This window comes from Xiphophorus maculatus, chromosome 21 (genome assembly GCF_002775205.1).
Source record: "Xiphophorus maculatus strain JP 163 A chromosome 21, X_maculatus-5.0-male, whole genome shotgun sequence".
In the NCBI taxonomy this organism is placed as follows: domain Eukaryota; kingdom Metazoa; phylum Chordata; class Actinopteri; order Cyprinodontiformes; family Poeciliidae; genus Xiphophorus; species Xiphophorus maculatus.
The window spans coordinates 22359769-22381980 of NC_036463.1; the positions used below are offsets into that span (position 1 = coordinate 22359769).

Below are 22212 nucleotides of genomic sequence, written 5' to 3' on the forward strand. Positions count from 1 at the left end.
TCCTTCAGGGTTCCTGCTTGGCTATCGCTAATATACTGCCTTCTAACTTCTTGATCTTTAAAAAGTAGTGATCTGTCTCTTTTGTTGTTTTTTGTTTGTTTGTTGTTTTTTTTTTTACTGGTGCCTCATGGTGCAATACTCCTTTTTTGTATGGAAGGACTGTTGTTAATGCTGCCTTAAAGGGGCTGCTGCTTTCCTCTAGCTTTCATTGGGCCATGGTCAGGTTGACCCTACAGGTAACCAGTCCTTCACTGGGTCAGGAAACATAAATAGTTTGTTGTTGTGGTGATTTTCAGTAATGAAATTTAAATTAATTTCTAGTAGCATATTTTTGACAAAGCTATAACAATGGATCTTTTTTGTGAAGTGCCTGTATTGCAAATTGGTGCTGTACGTAACGGAATTTACAAGAAAATATAAGAAGCCATAAGTGGTCAGATAGTAGGGTGTAATATGATTTTAACTTGACCTATTGAAACAACACAATGTTTCTTGTTGCAGTGAAGATTTTTTTATCCTGTCAGCTAGTGGTTACAGTAATTCCCTTTAGACTTTCTCTTGGTTTTAGATCAGTTGCTGCTCCATTTGGCATTCACATTTGCATTCAAAGCACACCAGACTTTGCTATTATGGTCCGCATCAGGGTTCAATTACTCATTCACACTTCCGCAAATGAACCGGACTCTATAGACAAACGAATTAGAGTTGGATTAAAGTGGACCAAACAGGGCTGGTGTGAATGCAACCTACATCAACCCCAATGGGCTCAAGGTTGGGGACCATTGCTCTAAGTCATCTATGATTTTAAAAAGTAATTAAAGTAGCCTTTTTACGTTTGCTTTGATTAACTGATTCAATGTACTGATGTTTGGTTTTATTCTTCCTCTGTAGGCCTGCAGAACCTATAAAGATCTGTAGGTTCTGCAGAGATGCAAGATCTACGTCTTGAAAGGTGATAGATAAATATGGTTTAACGTACTTTACCATCTTACTTTAGCTCCCTGTTAAGACCTTGTCACAGTGGCTGAGAACACTTGGTTATATTAGCGTTAATTTGAAATTGCTTTTCAGAGTGAAAGACTATGAATCATTTGTTATCACTCTAAGTATAATTAGGTGCTGGCAATGTTAACGTTCGTTTCTATTTTCTCTTATCAAAATCGGGGCTGTTATTTTAGCTAAAAACATTGCTGTCTCATCTTGTGAACTGGATGTATTGTTCCACCCTTTGTTGTTTCTGAAGCTGTTTGTTTAATTGGCTTATAGGCAGAGTCTGTATGCCATGCAGAGACAGATTCTCACAGGCTGAAGCTTAAAAGTTTCAAAAACAGACAGATTTTCTCTATCAGGTGCTGGCGTGCAAATACAAATGAACTGAAATTGGACGGAAAGAGGAATGGAGATGAGTGTGATGAAAAGGGGTCATAAGAGGGAACGAAGACACAAAGGATGAATCTGTGGAGAAGATGAAGTGAAGATCAATGGATTATTAAGGGCTTGGCTTTAAAGCTGCAAAAATAATCATGGTTATGTTGTCTGTATCACACAAAGCCGCTGGTGATTATTTTTAGGCCCGCTGTATTCCTCACTCCTCTGACATTACATTTACCCTCAGTCACAGATGAACTACCTGGATGCTCAGTAATAACATCCACTTTCATATACAGTAAGCACTCAGACACCCTGAGAAACATGGCTGGGGCGCGCACTCAGTCACTTTGAGACCGAATCACTTGACAAGCCAATCAGACAGCAACTTTTATGAAAGACACGCCAGGCAAGTAAATAAGCAATTCAGTGAAAGTGTCAGCAGAGCAGCCAGCCAGCCGGTGATCAGCAGCAGTAGATGGAGGTGGCATGGAGCCAGTTGGAACTCTCGGTGGAGGTGCTGCCGTGTTTCACCTCTCTGGCTCGCTGAACCCCAGCCGTCTCAGCTGGTCCTGCAATCGATATTAGCATCGGCGTTTCCAAAGCCAAAAAAGCATTTTGGCAGAAAGCTGAGTGGTGCGTTGGGTCGACGAAGACGGCCGTTCAGCTCGCACCAACAACGTGTGAGTGCACGTCTTCGCTGAATCAGGCGGATGCTCTTCCTCATTACGCCTGAGCAGAGTTCCTGCACGGGTGGGAGGAAAACGGAAAAACTCAAAGAGCACCGGGCACAGGCGTCTTTTAAATGTTTCAGCTTTCAGCTTCCTGTCAGCCTCTTTGACAATGAGCTGTGAATTCCTTCCACAGCTTCTGAAGAGAGAGTGACCCTGTCAAATAAACTGTGAGAACGAGTGGGAGGAGGAGGCTTTCAGCTGCTGTTATGGATAAATGACAAATGGACTAAAAAGCCTCTCTTCAGATGGAGTTTTTGTTTTTTGACGGCTGTGTTCCTGGACTGCTTTTGCCTTATTCCCCCTCCACATGTTCTCCAATTAAAATGCACAGCAGTGTACCAAAGTACAATAACTCATAAATATTTTTCCTTTGTTCCAAAAATAGTTTTGGAGCTGGAGCTTTACCTTTTGGGCATGGTCACTGGTTCGGTTAGTTTGGAGATGAGAAACAGCTCATGCCAAGGACAAATCCAGAACGGGATTTGTTTTTTAAAGGTTTTGTTTCCTAACATGTCTGGAGGATCAGAGAGAAGACGAGAATCTAAACGCAACCAGCAGATGAACTCAGAGGAGTTTGAGTTAACAATGAAATCTATTCACTGCTGTGTAAGCAATGGGATATTAAACCAAGACAGCAAAACATTCAGACTTTCCCCCAAACAGTGATGTGGAATGCCAGAAGTAATTATACTGAGGGGAGTTCACAGCCCAGAGGACAGATGGAGCCGACCAGGAATGGGTGCTCTTTAGTTTTCTTCTTTTATAAGTGCAATAAAGAACCACCTGCCAACGTGATATAAACCTCGGGTTCTATTTTTACCTGCCTAGGGTTTTGTTCGTTCCCATTTTTAGCGTTTGTTATACTTGCCTGAGTACACTTTGTTTTGTTGTCATGTCTATTTATTTATTTCTAGACCATGAGTCTGTTAAATCAATTTGGGAGCGCTTCAAGCTGCACTATGTAACTTTTATAAAAAAGATGTATTTTCGACCTCTCCCCAGACTTACTGAAACAGAGCCAAAAGGCCCTGAGTCCAAACTGACGACTCTGATGGCTCAAATTAGCATCCCTTCTTCAATTGTAAATGTGGCCATTGACCGTCAGGCCAGAAGGTAGGAGTGTGAAGAGTCCATGTTGGGGATGGGTATCTATGATACCTACAACTAGTCAGTTTAGTTTTGAAGCATACATGAAGTGTTTTTGGAGAGATGTGACCTTTTGCAGCTGATCCATGATGTTGTGCTGCATTATCCAGGTCATTTTTCCAAATGTACATAGAGTTTGCAAAACATACAATCTGTTTCAAGAAATATGCAAAGGTTTTTCTAAAAAGAAATTGGTAATGTTTTTCTTTTAAATAAAGCTAAGTGGGTTTAAAATGACAGTTCAGAAATAAACTAACCAAATTAATTGTGTTGATCCACCTCAAAAAAATCATTCAAAAAGTGTAAGCAAAAGAAATCTGGGAGACTTTGCACATGCACATTTGCATGCAGCCTTTTGTGCTGTGGAGGATAAATAGATGACTGCTTCACCTATTTAGTTCACAAGAACTAATGGCATTTATTTCAGTCATAATCTTGCGGGGGGTGACCAAGGTTCCATCACTATGTGACAGCTGGTCAGCAAACCTGGCAAACATGATTGACATGGCAGCACTGAATGCACATGTGCTTTTTCAGGCATGCATTGGGGTGCAGGAGAGACGGGTGGACTTCCTGGTTGAGCTTGCAAAAGAGTTCGGTAACTCTCATGTGAGTGAGAAGAAGGCACACAAGGAGAAACTGCTTCGGCAACAACCTTCCACACCCAGCTCAGGCAAAAGGGCGAAGTGTCAGGTCAACCATCGATGCAGGATGCGTGTCCTGAGGCCGAAACATCGTCAGTGACCCCTCACAGCCCCACCATGGACTGTTCTCCCTGCTGCCCTCTGGAAAGAGGTTCCGCAGCATCCGGTGCAGGTCCACCTGGTTCCGAAACAGCTTTTTCCCACTTGCCATCAGACTGCTGAACTCTTAACTGGACTGCACTCAAAAACTGGCCTCCACTTTATACCTTGCACATGTACAGAGCTAAATAACTTCTATTTTACTGTCAGTCCTGCACTTTATATTTTATATTTTGATTTATATTCATATTTTATACTGTATTTTATTTTACTCACAACATTGGAACCTCAAACATTGTCCTGAGCCGTTTGCAACGAAATGTCGTTCTGTATACACCCTGTGCATGCAAAATGACAACAAAGTCAGTCTAAGTCGAAGTCTAAGTCTAAGGAACAATTGTGCAACTGTGAGATGCGTTGAGGCCATTAACAGGGTACTTATAAGGTAATGGCCTTATTTACAGAACAAAAGCACCTGCTAGATAAAATCCTTCAGGCCAGTTGGCCCATCTCTAGACTGCATAGGTAGAAAGGCCATTTGGCATTTCTCTAGTACTTCCAGTGTTAAAACTGTCACCAAGTCTTGACGGCTTGTCATGAGACAGATAATCTGTGAAAAGATTGATCTCCTCCACCTTGTCCCTGATGCTGTCTGAAGAAATGCACCACTCCTGGCCAAAAATAACCAATCAGAGCCAGGAGGAGGGGCTTAGTTCTGTCAGTCAACCTAGTATACTTGCCGCTAAATGGGTTAATTGTGGAGAAGCAACTCACTGTTCCAGGAAAATCATTTATTTTTGTGTTTCCCCCTGACAGAAAAATGTAAGCTGACACACATTTTGTGCCTTTGGTTCCACAATGAAGGATTAATTTATGCTGTCTACAAAAAGTATTCATCCCTTTGGATGCAAATCAGTCATGATCGACAAAATTTGTCCAGAGTGCAGTGACTGTGTGTCAAGTGATTGTATAAAGACAGCGGTGTCTGGAGGGTCCATTCATTGGTTCATCAGTATTCCTGAGTACCTTTATGAAGACAAAATACTCCAACCAATAAGATGAAAGGTAACTGAAAAGTATCAGTCAGGACATAGAGACAAAACTTCTCAAAGGCCCTGAAGTTGGAGTTGAGTTAAATCATCATAAAGACATGGGAGGAATATGGTCCATGTGTAAATCTGACTACATGAGGCCGTCCTCAAAACCTGTACAAGAAGGAGACTAGAGGTCACCAGGTTACCATGACTACACTATAGGAGTTCCAAACTTCAGCAACTGAGATGGAGAGACTCTGCAGACGACAACTGCCGGTTCTTCACCAGTCAGAACTTTATGGGAGAGAGGCATTGAGAAAATCACTGTTGAAGAAAAGTCAGATCACAGCTTGCCAAAAGGCACGTGGGAGATGTGAGCTTTCTTTTTCATTCTGAGGATGTTTTGTTTTTTCACAGTCATTCATGACCTTTTTAGTGAACTCTTAAATTTGCTTCAAGAGAAAAAGCAATGACTGAACCTATAGAGAGAAAACACCTTATCTCCGTCACACATCTTCGCTTTTTACTGTGATGTCAGGATGTATGGGAAGCCATTTTAAACATTTTAAAAGCTTCAAGGAAACGACACCACCAATTCGGCGTCGCTCTCTAGACATCCCGGCCGTAAAATTTGGCCAGAGAACCCTTGGCAACTGAGCTCTTATTTTGAAGAGACTATACCAAAAATGCTTTACAGTCATGCATCTCCATGTGACAGACACTCTGGAAATTGGTGAAGAGAAGAGCGGAGTACATTTTCAGCAGAGGAAGAGAGACGGAGAGAGAGAGGTCTGATGAGGCAGAAATTTGCAGAGTAATTGGCAGCAGGATCAGTTCCTTGGAGCGCACTAGAAGACTGACAGGAAAAACACACCAGAGGAGACATGGAAAGCAAAATGGAAACAGGGCTTGATACAATCCAGTATTGATTTGTGCACTAGTAGGTAATTCTGTTTTTGCAAGAGTGGACTTGAGAATGATTTTTATATAGAAATCCTGATATATGGTATCACTAGTAGGGGTTGAACGACTACATATTTTTTAAGGTCGACTACATCATGATAATAGTCGAGTCGATGTCGACTAGTCGCGGTGACGTCATAGTGACGTAAGCGCAAAAACCCTTCACAACTACTTGGAGGCTTTATTAGCTATTTTCACGGCAAATATTGACCCCCCCCCCACCACCACACACACACACACACACACACTCTCCCCTTCTCCTGCTTTTACTAAGTCTATTATGGAGATTCTTTGTGAGCAGCGGGGAAAAGCTTGTTGCACAAAGTCGGGTCTGACTTTTTTTTTCTAAACACCGGCTGATGCTGATGATCTCTGGATAGTTACTATAGGAGTCAAATTATCACACTGACTACATGGAGCTTTTGGAACATCACAAGCCAAACTTGTTATGAACGGATCCCGTTTGGTTACAGCTGAATTCAACGAAACCACCTGCTTCTCCTCCGCCCGATGCGCGGCAGGAAGCTCTGCTGACTCAGCAGATTGAACGATTTAAGATATTTTCTAGTCAACGTCAACATGATAAAAGTCGAGTCGATGTCGAGTTGACTAGTCGTTGTGACGTCATAGCAACGCAAGACGCAAAGCTTTGGAGTAACGTACAGGCTTTATTACCCGTTTTCACGGAAAAATACGGCATTTACACAGAACAACAACAAGTGAAACAACAAAACATCGGGATAGTTTATGATAAATAATAAGTTGCTGGGAAACCAACATTCAAAAGGAAACGCACATCTTTTAGATGGCATGTAAAAACAATAAAAAGAGGTGGCACGGGGGGTAAATAAAGTTCACTCGCTGTCAATATTCTCTTCGCTAAGAGTTCGCTAAGAGCACATTGTCATACAAGGACCCAGTAATTTCTACCTGTTTGACAAGATGTGGGTTTTGTCCTCGATCTGTTTTGAAGACGCCATTTTATAGCCAGTGTTCTGTCAGATCAGCTGTCAGAGTGTCATACACTTCTGACAGCTGATCTGATGACACTTCTAAGCACGAAGTGTCATTCTTAGCACGAACTCACGGCTATATATATGTCAGACAAGTATACACTGTCATTACCAACTACAGGCTTTTATTTAATCAGCAGCTATCATTACCACAGATCTTTATTTAATCAGCAACATAACATCATAATGTATTAGTTAGATCGTCGTGACAAAGACACTCGCGAGCCGGCTAAGTGACATCATTAGCGGGAAGGGGGCGAGTTTTAGACGGCTCGTGTTTTGTAGTGGACTGCAGCTGCAACTCCATCTCCTTTTAAAAACACTGTAAAACCACAAATATGCATCCATCTACATATCATTTAAACTAATGTATTAACTTATTTTTCTTCTGTCTTGTGACGTATACTGTGCTGTCAGATCAGCACAGGCTGTCACCACCGGCAATCACATGACTGCGACTAGTCGACATGAAATGTAAAAACTCGCGAGACGTCCTAGAGTCGACTAGTCGACTAGTCGACTAATTGGTTCAACCCCTAATCACTAGTAGATTGTTTATGTGGTTTGAGGGAAAACTAAAACTACAGTAGTAATATTTCCTTGTTGTTTTTTTCTGTGAAACATGTAAATATACATAAAAATGGAATTCATTCTTACAATTATTCAACAAATTTACATGCTGGAAGAAATCAAAATAAATTTTTAATTACTTAGTCCGACCACCTTTAGGAATCAATAACCATCAGTGCAACATAATCAACTGACGTACAAAGCTAAATAAAAGTCCACAGGAACACAATATATTTTTTGTCACTAGCAAGTCAAAGAAATCATCATTAAAAATAAATAAAGCAGAATCTGCCATATTTATCAATATAAATTAGAACTCATACTTCTCTGGTACGTCACAGAGAACTCTTGGAATTTTTATTGCAGTTTTGATTTCTGTACACATTTAAGCTCTGATGCTGATCAAAACAACACACTCTGGTCCATCTGCAAACAGGTCTCAGTCCGGTTGGAGTGAACTCCGCTGTGTTGTGAATGCATATGTGGACCACAGCACAGGGCATTCTGGGTAAACACAACCAACACAAAGATGAGAGTGTAGCACAAGCAGGAGAATTGGCTCCTGGTCTTTACCCAAAAACAAAACATAGGCCTTTCATATTTAATACCTCAAATTTGATGCCGCCCCATTTTTGTTAGCATTTCGTAAAGAAGTAAATTCCGCTCAGTGTCTTCTTCAGAGGCTTTTGGTGCAGCACCCCCACAGTAAATGGGGGGTAGCATATTGTTCAAAGGGTTTGCTTCGTCTGAAGCAGTGGGAAAACAAACTACAGCAGCTGAAAATTTAACAAATGTTGCAATTTTGGTCCCCAATTGAAAAGGAAAAACCCTTAAAGTACCTCAGTTCCTGGTTAGGGTTCTGCTTTTGATCATTCAGTCAACTCCCTGCTCCTGATCATCATCCTTCGCCATCTGTAAGTCAGCTATATCCATGTCTTGGTTGTGTTCAAGAATTCAATCCAGAAAGTAATTGCCTGCGTGGATGCCAAATTGTGTGCAAATGTGTAACAGTTGCATGTTACAAGCTGGAAGGCCAACAAATACCCTAACTTTTCTACTGAGAACAACAAACAGATTCCTGAATTGCTCTTTGCTGCAGACATCCTGCCATGCTTTTACACAAAGTAGTCCATTCAGGGACAGAAGGTCTGGTCCTTGAGGGCCGGTGTCCTGCAACTCTTAGAGGTCTCCCTGAGCCAACACACTTGAATCCAACAGCTGAATCACTTCATAAGTGCAGTCAAGTTCTCCAGAGTCCTGCTAATGACCTCATTATTTGACTCAGGTGTGTTGAAGTAGAGACACATCTAAAAGTTGCAACAGACCGGCCCTCGAAGCCTGGAGTTGTCCACCCCTGTCTTAAACTATTCTTTGCTTTTCTTAAGCCATTAGTGGTAATGTTCTTTTACTTAATCAGTAAAAAGCTACTGATCCATCTGACAACATGACTGGCTGTGTTTAATTAAGGTAAACTCATTCAGCAAAACTTTATTCAACACATTTCTTGATCGACAAATCACAACAATGCCAGCACTCTGATCGATACAACTGACTGTGATCAAATAAGCATGTCATTACCTTTACAGGTCAAAAGTAGAAAATAATAACACAAAATGTACGAGTACAATTAAATATGTTAGCTTTCATATTTAATACTAACAAAGAAGAACGAAGTAGGAAAGAAAATCTATTGTTCTCCTGAATTTCTAGGAATACTGGAGCTTGAAGACAAGAACAGCTTCCATTTTGCATATATCATCTGGTTCCTCTGTTGCAGAAACACAGTTGATGGCAGGTGCCTTGGTTCACAAAAGGAGGACATTTCTTTTGGGAAAATATATGGACAGCATAACTGGAAAGACTGAAACATTGACAGAATGGAGTTGCTTGTGCTTTAGAGAGTCCGCTTATAACTCCAAATTGCTTTGGGACGCGCTTCTCAAAGCGCAGAAATTCTTAAAAGGAGCTGGCCGATGGACAGAAAGTCTATGGAAGTGCAAGGCTCTAAAGTACAACAAACTTTTCTCTGAGAGAGAATGCTGAGTTCTGAAAAGTGTTTGGTAAATGTAGTGAGCCAGAGGCATGGAGGTCAAGATGAAAGAATAACAACTAAGACTGCGAAGTCAAAAAGAAAGCTGAAAGAGATTCCATTGGCCATAAGGACCCTGCAAAACAGAATGAAAGATCTTTTTTCTGCTTCTATAGCTGCTGATAAAGCTTCTGGTGAATTAATCAGGAGAGGGGAGAAAAGTGGTGTACTGTCAGTCATACCAAGACTTTTGATTGCTTGTACGTTTTGCATAGTGTTTGATAGTAGACTGTATGGCTTACAAAATGAAAGATTGCCGATTGTGTTAATTGTATCTCACTAAGATGTATTTGATTGTGCTACACTGTCTGTGCCAAGAAACTCACACACTCCAATGTTTTGCTGGCCTGTCTTTGGCTTTGATTAAGGGTTGTATTCACTGTAACATTGTCTCAATAAGCTTTTGCTTATTCATTTCCTGCCAAAGTAGTATTCATTTTTCTTCAAAGTATGGTACAGTTAGAATGCTCTCCACACTATTATCCACATTCCAAAATGTCTTATTAGGTACAGGGTTCCTGTGTTGTGGGCGACCCATGTGTGAAAATGATGTCTCACATTTTCTGAAGCACTGTGGTCCAATTCAAGGATTTATGGCTTTGTCATTTTGGAATATGGCTGGTCTGCAGGACACACAAAATACACTGATGGAATAACCTGGTCGTTCACATCATTCAGGAAGTCTGCTGACTTGATCCTTTGGGCTTATAGCAGGAGTGGACAATCCTGGTCCTCGAGGGCCGGTGTCCTGCAACTCTTAGATGTCTCCCTGGCCCACCACACTTGAATCCAACAGCTGAATCACCTCCTAGGTGCAGTCAAGTTCTCCAGAGTCCTGCTAATGACCTCATTATTTGACTCAGGTGTGTTGAAGTAGAGACACATCTAAAAGTTGCAGGAGACCTGCCCTCAAGACCTGGAGTTGCCCACCCCTGGCTTATAGTGTTGCTGAAACTGAAACTGACCAACTGCGGTGACCCCAGATCATAAGTCTGCCCAAACAGGTTTATACAGTAGACACTTCCCAGGATGGGTGCATCACTTCATCTTTTTCTCTTCTCACCTTGATGCTTCCATCACTCTGTAAGAGGGTAAATCTGAACTCAGACCACATGAACTGTCCTCCATTACTCCAGAGTCTGATCTTTACAGCTAATTTCTTGGTAATTAAAGCCTCTTCCTGATGGGCCTCTCTGAAAAGTGATTTTCTTAATTCTTAATGTTTAGTCCCATTATCTTAAGTTATCCTCCCATTGGAGGTACTGAAATGCTCTTACTATTCCTATTAAGTTTTTTCACGATTAGATCACCCAGGATTCATTGCTGGTCACATTTCTTCTGGGAAGATGATGGTTCCTCACTTTCCCTCCAGGTATATATACTGTAGGTATGTTATGAACCCAATTTGTGAACCCAATTTATTATTGTAGGAATCTCCTCAGATTTTTCCTTTGATTAAAGCGTTCAGATAAGTTGACCCTCCTTAAACAGACTAACATCTTCTCCACGGCACAGGATGGGTCTTTCCAATGAGAAGTTGGGGTTAAATAAATTGTTGCCAGTTGAAACATAACCATCCATGAAGTTTTTATCCAATGGGAGTCTCTTTCCTATTTACTTTACTATTAGTGAAATGATGGTGGTTGGGTTTTTTGTAGACACGCTGGTTGTGGAAGTTCTGTTGAATGTGGATGTTTCCATCATGATTAATGCTTTTTAATATCTGAAAAAATATTAGATTTTTTTTTTTCTCAGATACTAAGAGTTCGTCTTTAGACTCTTAAGCTTCGTCTAGAGTCTAGACGAACACAGATATTTAGTTGCAGATTATGGTTAGCCATAATCTCCTAACCAGATTATGGTTAGGAGATTATGGCTAACCATAATCTGATGTTATGCATAATATGCTGCTAAAATGCATAAAATGTCATTCTAGTTAAATTAAAAAGATATATATACAAAAGTTTAATCTTTGATTGAAATTTATGTAATCAAAAATAGGTTAAATAATTTAAACTAAAGCACACACTTTTACATTCTTTGCCATGTTAGCTAACACTTCCACTCTCAGTCACACGGTGATAAGATGTAAAATTGTGTCCATTTACTTTAAAGTGATAAGACCTCAACTTTCTCCTATATATCCCGAAGAGATAGATAATAGATCTACATGCATTTATGGATCAGAAGAAGCTCTGAGAGGTGGAAGAAAAGCTCCAGTTTTTAACAGTCTGATCGATATCAACTCAGATTAAAGAGATCTGAGACAAAGAACATAGCTCCAAGCAATCAGGCTCTGCCCTTTGAACATAATGAGATATTTGTAGACTTCCAAAGAATAATTATTAACATTTAACAAAGATTTTAATGACACAAAGCAGATCACCCAGGGTGATCTGCTTTGTGTCCTGCAGAAGCAGGACACACAAAATACACTGCTGGAATAACCTGGTCGTTTACGTCATTCAGGAAGTCTGCTGACTTGATCTTTTGGGCTTATAGTGTTGCTGAAGCTGAAACTGACCAACTGCGGTGACCCCAGATCATATGTCTGCCCCTACAGGTTTATACAGTAGACACTTCCTAGGATGGATGCATCTCTTCATCTTTCTCTCTTCTCACCTTGATGTGCCCATCAATCTGTAAGAGGGTAAATCTGAACTCAGACCACATTGCCACAAGCACTCCGAACATTTAAAAAAGTCAGCTGCCGGGTGTGTCCCAACAGTTTGTTTTATTGCCCAATTATATAAAGTCATTGAACTCCATTCTGTCCATCTCACATTAACATTGGATAAATCTATATTTGTTTAGTCATGTTTTGATGGCTGACTATGCAGAAGAAGGGGCTCACCCAGAGTCATATGATGAAGAACTGCCAATGACTGCAGGAAACGCAAATACGGATTTAAGTTTTGTACTTTGCTGTCCTCAGATTCTTTGCTAAATGTGATGTTAGGTTATGTTTGGTCTGGACCAGCTGGCTCTCCAATGCGGTGCTGCTGCTCCTTGGATCCCCTCAAACCAAATGAGACATGATTTTGAGGAATATGCTATCAAAGCCTTCTATCTCTGTAGGAACGTCACTCCCTTCTCTCCCCTCACTCCTCTTTTCCCAAATCCAGACAATCCAAAGCTGAAACATAGAAAGAAATGTGTCCCCATGGATGTCCTCTTAAAACGGTTGCCCAGAAATGTTGCAAATGTCTAGATGACTTTCATAAATATTAAATGTCTTCTTTTTTAAGATCCTATCTGGAATGACACAACATGCTTTTTGTTCTTTGTTCTGAATGCACTTTCTATCTCTTCTTTCTTTCCTTTCTAAGACTGTTCTGGCTCCTGTGAGCAGGAGCCAGAACTTTCTCCTGGTGAGAAAGTTCAGTCAGGACTGTTTGCATCTTGTTGAGGTAGAAGCAGCAGGTCTATGACCACCCCAAACTGTCAGAACAGATAAGCATTATTAAATAACAGTTTCATTCTGGATCTAATGTCATGGTCTTGTTGGAATCTCTCTTCAGTTTGTTCCGTTGCCTCTCTTTGAAGACATTTAGAGCTGTTTATGTCTGTAAGAGGGTCAGTTGTCTTTCTTGGTACTGTTGACCATCCCAATCCCCCCGGACATTTTTGCATCTCTTTATAGTCAGCTGATTCATTCTCTAACATGTTAACAGCCGTTTTAATCAAATCAAGTGGACCAGGCCCGGGATGGCTGACCCTTGGACCTCTGTGCTGCTGCAGTCATTACACACATTAAGTATTAAATGTTCACTCACTCTCTGTTAATTTCAACTCAGTGAATACATGAGTACCCTTGGTGTTATGCAACAGACTTCTTCTCATCTATTATGTGAAAAAGCTTTTAATGAAAAAAATAGAAGGAGCCAAGACAGATGGCTCACAGGTTTCTAGAACAATACTTTCAAGGTTTTACAGGTATAATGTAGTTTGCATAGTTCACCATATATGCTTAAAAAAACAACATAATAGTTCAAACACTAATTATACCCTACACATCAATGCATACATAATACACACAAGTACTTTTGCAGGGTACATTCAGAATACCTAGGGTAGCCATGAGCTACTCACAGGACACTTCCAGAATATTGTGGAAGTAACCTTTTAGGGTTCATTCGAAGTAGTTATTGGAAATGGTTGGGGTACTTCCTGGGTACTTTCAGGTAGTTACAAGTTTTCAACGTACTTATAGGTTACATGCAATGCACTCACAGGGAACAGCTAGAACACTGGCATTGTTGGTGGCATTGTGATAATATGGGACTACTTTGCTGTCTCAGATTCTCTGCTCAAGCAAGGACAATGATAATATTTTCACTATCCTTCCTTATTTTGAAGTAAGGAAGGAAGTTGTATTGTTTCTAAGTTGACTTGTTCACAGCTAAGATCAAGACTACTAGTTTGGGTAGCTAACAACACAGTCACATCAGGACTTTAACTACTTCTTGAATAATTTATCTGAAAGTATTTCAGTAATAAAAATAAAATAAATTGCCTGGGACACCAGTAGGACTACAACAACTGGTTAACTGCAAGTTAGCATCTGCTTTGTAGCTTCCTTTTGGAGCTAGTACATACAAGTAAGGCCTTCATAGTTTTTAAAGAACTCTGAACTGCATTTGATTTTCTCTGGTTCAAACTCTAAAAGTCAGGGACCTCAACTGTCTGTGAATGGCTGAAACTCACAAATACGTCAGATTTCCTCTACAAATGCTTAAAACTGTTTATTTTAATAGTTCAAACACTAATTATACCCTACACATCAATGCATACAAGTAACCATCATAGATATACCACAGAGGCTAACATCCAAGAAATAAATGGTTCTCCTTGATTGGCTGCTTTCCAAAGACCAACCAATCGTGTATCAAGTAGCATTGTGACTAGATATCTTGGCTTTATAAGCTGCATTTTCTTTTGAATATTTAAAAAATGATCTAAGAAAAAAAATGCTAATAGGCAAAATTTACGTGAATAAATTAGAAACAATTACAGATGGAAGCACAAATAAAATGCTTTTAAATATTTTAGCATAAGGACCTCCTATGAACGAGACAGATATGAAAGTTGCAGTGTATAGACGGATCATACCTGGACTAAACAAGTCGACTCAGATTAAAGATTCTTGAAAATACTGTTTAAAACGTTTGAGAATTTCACTCTATTTGTAAAAATGAAAAAACTTCTCTGGTGTTTTTTCACCTCCCTAGAAAGAGACATCAGTGAAGTACTTGAGAGGTACTTATTGTATCAAAGGAGAAAAGCATATGTAACCATGACTACCTGCTTGTGTTGTTCATCCAACATCTTTAGAAGTGACTAGAGTTTAGTGTAAAAATCTGAATGCAGAAAAGAATGACACACAAAGCGGCACCAGCATGTTTGGTGAAACAGCCAAAATCTTCAATTATTCACCAGTGGTTCCTGTAGAGCTTTTATGTTGAGGATATTTTCACATGAACAGGATGGATCAGAACATTTAGATTGAGTATTATGTATCTCCAGGTGTTGTCCTGGGCAATACAATGTAGGATGAAGCTGCAAAATTAAGTCAGAGAGAAGAAAAATCTACATTTTTATTACCATTTATTATACATTTCATCAACTTTTTACCATGAGGAGCAAGATTGTCAACTTAAAAGCAAATGGGGTGCCAGAGAGAAACATAAAACAGAATTTTAAAAATAATTTTTATTTTATCAAATGCTTATTTGATTGTCAAATATTGCATGGTGCCATTGCTCACACTTCCTTTATGTGAATATAGAGAGACTGAAGGGGTCAGTGGGAGGCTGAGGCCTGAAAAAGACAGAATGAAGTTAAGTTAAAGTCCAGGTCAACAACATTTTTTAAAAAGAATACATAAAAGTCAAGTCAACTCATCCAATGAAGTTATAATCAATATTCCTGAATTAATCAAAATGTTTTACATGATAAAAACATAATGCAACACACAAAACAGTGGCAAAATAAAGCAATGTAATGAGAAGTTGGAATGAATGATGTTCCTGCAGATATTGTTATTGAAGGCAACTCCAAACAAATGTGTTTTTTTAGCCTTGAATTTAAAATGTTTTGCAGTTATATGGAAGTATGTTCCAGATTTGTGGTGCATAGAAGCTGAATGCTGCTTCTCCATGTTTGGTTCTGGTTCTGACGCAGAGCAGACCAGAACCACAATACCTGAGAGGTCTGGAAGGTTGATACAACCACAGCAGATCTTTAATGTATTGTGGTGCTAAGTCATTCAGTGATTTATAAACTAACCGTATTTTAAAGTCTATTCTCTCAGTGGAAGGACTTTAGATCTGGGGTGTAGTTCTCCATTTTCCTATTTTTAGTGAGAATACCAGCAGCAGCGTTCTGGACCAGCTGATCAGACTCATGAACACACTGTTGCAGTAACTAAAGATAAACAAATGGGTGAGATTCTCTAGATCTCGCAAAGACATAAGTCCTCTAATCCTGGAAATTTTCTTCAAGTGATAGATAGATGTGGCTCTGAAGGTTCAGATCAGAGCTCATCACTACTCCCAGGTTTCAGGCCTGATCACTGGTTTTTAGCTGTAATAACTGAAGCTTTGTGTTGATTCTAGATTAGGGCTGTTGTAAAAGAATATTTTAGTAATTGAGTACTTTATAGAACATTTTTACGATTATCCAAGGAATCAGAGCTCTCTCTCCCTCAGCGCCATTCTTACCATTCGCTCCAAAACCGTAACGACGCGATTCCAACGCCAGTAAAGTTGTCGTAGTCCAACCATCGCACCGCAAAGTTCAACAATCCTTATTTGTCTCCAAAACCCTAACAAAATACTGTACAATGCAACACCATGCTGCTAGCACTTCACAACAACTCATAGGCGGAAGTAAGAGCGCTGCCCACCACAAATAATGATCTGGGCGGAACACGGTGCGCTACATAATAAAACATAATTTAACAAAGCTTCGAGGCAGATAAATTTTCCTCGAGGAATTTTAATAATCTAGGTACTCGAATCATTCGAGGAATCGTTTTAGCCCTACTCTAGATCACTCCTCTTTAGGTCCAAAGATAATAACTTCAGTTTTGTTTCTGTTCAGCTGGAAAATGTTGTGGCATATCCACAAATTTACCTGTTCTAAGCATCTGTTCAGTGATTGGCTGGGTTCAGAGTTACTTTGTAATGTATAGAAGTGTATCATCTGTGTAGTCATGGCAACTAATCTTATTTCTTGCTATAACCTGAGCTAGTGGGAACATGTAGATATTAAATAGGAGGGTCCCAGGATTAAACCCTGGACTAAACATCACATGTGACATCTGTCCACTCTGATGAACACTACTTATTGACACACAGTTATCTGGATAAAATCCCAACCATCAGGTATGGGATCAGAGAGTCCTACTTATTTCTTTCATATATTTAAAGGCACACTCATTAAAAACTTCCCGGTCATGTTGGCTGTCACATGTCAAATGTCTCAACAAACAGTTCTAGAATGTATGAAGCAACAGATCCAAGGAGTTTTAAATGAGTCATGTTGTTTAAAGTAACAGCACATAGCAGGGAAACACACATGAAATGAAGACATGGTTTCTAAGGTTATATTTGCTTCTTTATTAGAGCAACACTTTTAACAATATTTATTACAAAATCCTTATTTATAAGAATACAGGTTGTTTTAGCTTCTGCTTAACCTCACAGTTACTGATTTCCTCTGTCCTCTGTTTGTCTCTTTCCAGGTACAAGAATATTGTCCAGCTCTGGACTTGCTGTCCTGCTTCTGGCGTGTGGCCTGGTGAGGGATGCCTTGTTATAATTTAAAGAACAGTCTTGATTTGCTCCCAGATGTTGGCCCAACTGTGTGCTTCAAAAACAAACAGAGGATCAAAAAAAAGAAAAAAAGAAAATTGCCTGTTTTACTCCCTTCGCCACCCACTGACCACAACCCTGAACTCCACCATGCGGACAGCACAGTTTGCTCCTCATTTTCTCGCCACTTCTGCTCTTGCACTTAGCACATTATTACTAGCCACTATAAACACCAGTCACAACGGCAGCAGAAGGAGCACCTTTTCTACAGACGCCTGGTCGACGCCAGCAGAGACGCCGCCTAACACCCGGACTCTATCTTGTTGGATAACTCTCATGGAAGAATGACTTTCTTAAAGTTTAGCTGTTGACGTTTCTGTGTTCATTGCTCAAAAGTAAACGAGAAAATCGAAGAATCTATATTTGTGTAGTATATTTGATCCTAGATATATGTCTGTTTTATTTGAAACACAGAACTAATGTATGTGCTGTATACATAGCTGCTGCTGATATTGGCCATTGATCATTGTGAATAGGCACTCTAGCCTTCTCCAGATGACATAAATCTAATACAAGTCTGTGTTAAATTAGACGATTGATGTTAACCTTTAAGTTAAAAGGGTCATTCTTTTCATTTCTCTTTCAGCCGTATTATCCATCCAAATTTCAGATGTGCATAATTTTACATCCTGTTGGTGATTCATCATCAGAAGTGCATGCTTGGTCTGGAGGTTTTGAAGATGAGGAAAATATCTGACCTACAGTACATGAGCCAACATTTGGAGTTTAATGTTCCAATGTTTTGAACCGCAGTTTCTTTTTCTGTGCTAGCTTTGGTGTGAAAATAATGTCCCCTTGTCATTTTAATTTGTAATGCACCCTTAGTAGGAATAAAAAAAAACAGAAAGTCACTATGAGTTATTGTAAATCCTGATATGTGACAACTGGATGATTGATTCTGACCAGCATTAATCTTCTCTGAAATATTTCAGTAGCTAATCACAAAGGAGGGATTTAATGAACTGTAGATCAGGAATGCCAACGCAGGAACATGGAGGATCTAAACCTTGAACACACCTTTGCTTAAATGCCAGGTATTCCTAATGTTGTATAATGAAAAGAAGGTAAATCATGAAACACATAGAACTCTTTTTCTGTGTTAAATGGGACAAATTCTACAGGGTCTTACTGCAAAACAAATAGTCATCATTAGCAAACTGCAAACAATCAAAGAAATGGTATTGGGCAGGAGAAACGCCATGATGTATTCCACAGTATAATACTGTGCATTCACACCACCCTGTTTAGTACTAGAGTTTAATCAAACTCCAGTACATTTGCCTAGAAAGTCAAATCTAGGCAAATCTACATTTGTGTGAATTTGCAGGTGTGGATTTGCAAATCCACACCTCCACACCTTTTTTTGTGGAGGTGTGGACATGTAATCAAACACTCATGCAGACTAAAAAAAGTGAACTCTGGTCCACTGAATAACCTCGGTCTCAGTTCAGTTGAAGTGTAGTCTGGTGCGGTTTGAATGACTATCTGAACAGCAGGCAGATCAGAGGCTGCTCCAAAAACAGGAAGTGGACTAAATACAACCAAAACCAACATGCTTGTCTAGCGCTAGCAGGAGAAAAGTTGCTTTTAATGCTCCACTAAGGGGCGCTGCTATGAGCTGGGCTTTCTTTTGTTAGCTGCCTTCGTCTTGTGACCTCGCACCGGCTCCCATTGCTGAATAAACTATAAATCAGTAGACAGCGGTGTGCATCATTAGTTCAGTAAACAGAGCGCTGCTATGTGATGTCGAGATTTTTCTTCTGCGCTTTCAGGCCACTTTGGGGTCGTCAACCATTCACACAGAAGACCAATCGCCTCATTCAGTATGAGGAACGTTCATGCAAAAGAATAATAAAAATCTGATTTCAGCAAAAAATTGGAATTGAGCTGCTGTGTGAACATAGTCTTAGTTATGGTGGTTCCTGCATGTAACCTAATCGTACATCAATCTTTGGTAGGGAAAATGGGAGGACAATAGATGGATGAATGTGGAAAACTTCATCTTCTACACCACTGAGCAGGCACTGTAATAAGGTTGTGTTAAGTTTTTAGATTTGCTATATTTGAACATTTCTCACAGATATGTAAGCAAGACTGTGATGAAATAACAGCCAGTTAGACATAGAATTATACACAATAACCTTCAAGAGAAGAGTATTGGTTTTGTTGAAATTGCTTTTCTTTGATCTCACACTGCTATATTTTTTACAGCTTTACATAAAACTCATGTTTCCCGGGATATTTTGAATGTGCACCAAGGATTTATGAATGAAATGCTTTGACAATCTGACACAAACGCTGGAAGAGCAGCGGCTGGAAGAGCAGCGGCTGGCTTTCGCAGCGGTTTCAAGATCTTTAACATGATCCGGAAACTAAAATGAATCTGTTATTGTTGACTTTTGAGCGCCATCCAGCAGAAACTTGGATTCTAATTCAAACAGAAACAGTCATGAATGACAGAGCAGCAGATATGTGAAAGTTATCCTCCATGAGTACCGTGTTGCCATAGCGCCGCAGTTATCCTAACAATGAGATCAGCAGTTTTTAAAAATACATGCTGATCAATAGCACATCTTTTTTCGCTTATTCAAAACCCCAAACTATGAGGTGGCCAAACAAAATAAGCATGAATATGTATTTGTGGTATGGCATAAGCTAAGAACTCATAGGCAACAAAACAACTCAACGTGCAATAATCCCTCTGCTGTGTGTTCTCGAAATGCAAAACCTCACTTTAAACTCGTGTTTCACTTTACAGACAAAGCCGAATCCCCTCTCTTGTATAGTTTATCACATTGCCAAAGAACAGTTTAGGGGGACTTGTTGATTCAGCAGCGAGGCCCACAGGCTGATGGAGCACAGCGTGCTTTCTAAGACCCCGAGACGTTCCAGCAAGACACGGCGCACCGTGCAGCACCGCACCGCGCGGCACCGCGCCGCTCCGCGCAGGGCGGGAAGGGTCAGCCCGCTCTAATCCCTCTAATTCCAAACCTCCGCAGGGCGCGTTTGGACAACTAATCTGCCATCACTGTCTCATTTTCGCCATTCTGCCGTGACTGGGGGACTGATTGTTTTTAAATGAGACCTGTTATATAATATAGTTCAAAAAGTTTATTTTGCAAGAAGAAAAAAATAATAATAATAATAGGAGGGCAATTTATTTTCCAGAGATGAGAATGAGATCGTGATGCTGATTCCACTGAAAGTTTGTCTGAATGCTTTCGGAGAGTGTGCGCAGTCCGAGTGGGCGGTTTGTCTAAACCGCCGTGTAAAAAAACTAACAAAAACCGTTACAGATCTGTATAACTTGTAAATGAATTAAGAAGCATGTTAACGTTTTATTTTCTGTTGGGGTTTTTTCAGAGCCATTTGAAAAGGCAGAGGCCAGTGATGTGCTGTATTTGTAACAATAGTACCATGTATTCATATTCACGTGTTAAGAAGTCCGAAGTGGATTTTCCATCTCTTGAAAATGAACTTCCATAAAATGTGTTTTTGAAGAAAAAGAAGATTCTATATCCATGTATATACATATAAATAGATATATGAAAAACATCTCCATGGTTCTATCCTAATCTAGGGGGGTTAGCTTGATGCCCCACCCTCCCCCCCACACACACTTAACATTGAATAAGAAAGAAGGAGAGACTGGAGCTTTGACTGAAATTGTATCATTACTGGAAAGGTGGATTAGCTTCTCAGTCTCTACCAGCTCACGCTCCGACTGCGGGTCCTTCTTCCAGGGATGTTCTCTCAGACACATCGCTCAACGATCCTTCTGAAGCCACGCTCTTCATCCACTCTAAATGTGTTTGTTTCTTCTAATAATGTATCTCCATCTTTGATGCAGTCCTGTCTGTCTGTTAAGCTGTCAGAACTCTAAAAAACTCTGGTTCTCTTTTTCTTTGGTATTGTGTGAGGCTTCTGTAATGAAACATTGCAACCGTTTGTATTATAATGACAGTATCAGAATAATATTTAAATAAATCATTTTCACAGATGAAATTCAAACACTGAGGGATCCCGTCTGTTTGCACACTCGGCGATGCAGTAAATAGGCTGGAGGAGGCTGCTGACAGTGCTGAAACAACAAGTCCCGCTTTCTGACTCGGTCAACAGATCGATAGACGGAGGATGGAAACCCTAAGCGCAGGGAGAGAAAGATCAACTCAAACAGTGTTTCAAAGTACACACAAAATCAGTTAGGCACACAGATGCAGTATTCAAAAAAAAGTGATTATATGGTTCATGTGACTGCAATCATCACCATAGTTACTAAGCTGATAACAGCTGCCAATGTGAGCACGCAGCTTGTTATATCTCTGTATGATGAGGAACCCCCTTGGGACTGAGCACAGACTGGGACTGCTAGCATAAGTCAGCCCACAACTGGTGGAAGTGACCCATCAGATCCAGATGATCAGGATTGAGTTGGCACCGTGTTCACTCCTGTTTGACTGGAGGGATATAGCTGGATGGGGGAGGGCCTCAAGATGATGACGTGGAAGGGAACATATCTTGCTTGGAGGACTGTATCCGGGTGGCACCCTAGAGGAGGTAAGACATAACTCCAACATGAGACCATCTGTTCCCCAGAATCCTAATCCCTGATGACCTGAAGTCTTACTCTGAGGCTTCCCACACCATGATGCCAGAAGAAATGCTGATATGTCTC

The 22212-nt window shown here is 40.2% G+C and overlaps 1 protein-coding gene across 1 annotated transcript in view; it reads left to right on the top strand.

Annotated features, from left to right (window-relative positions):
• Positions 1–21548, top strand: part of vstm2a (V-set and transmembrane domain containing 2A) — a 105723-nt gene extending 84175 nt beyond the window's left edge. The window contains exon 5 of the mRNA XM_023326616.1: positions 17408–21548. Coding sequence (XP_023182384.1) covers positions 17408–17484 — 77 coding nt within the window. The 3' untranslated portion in view covers positions 17485–21548. The remainder of the gene's footprint in view (positions 1–17407) is intronic.
• The last annotated feature ends 664 nt before the right edge of the window (positions 21549–22212 follow it).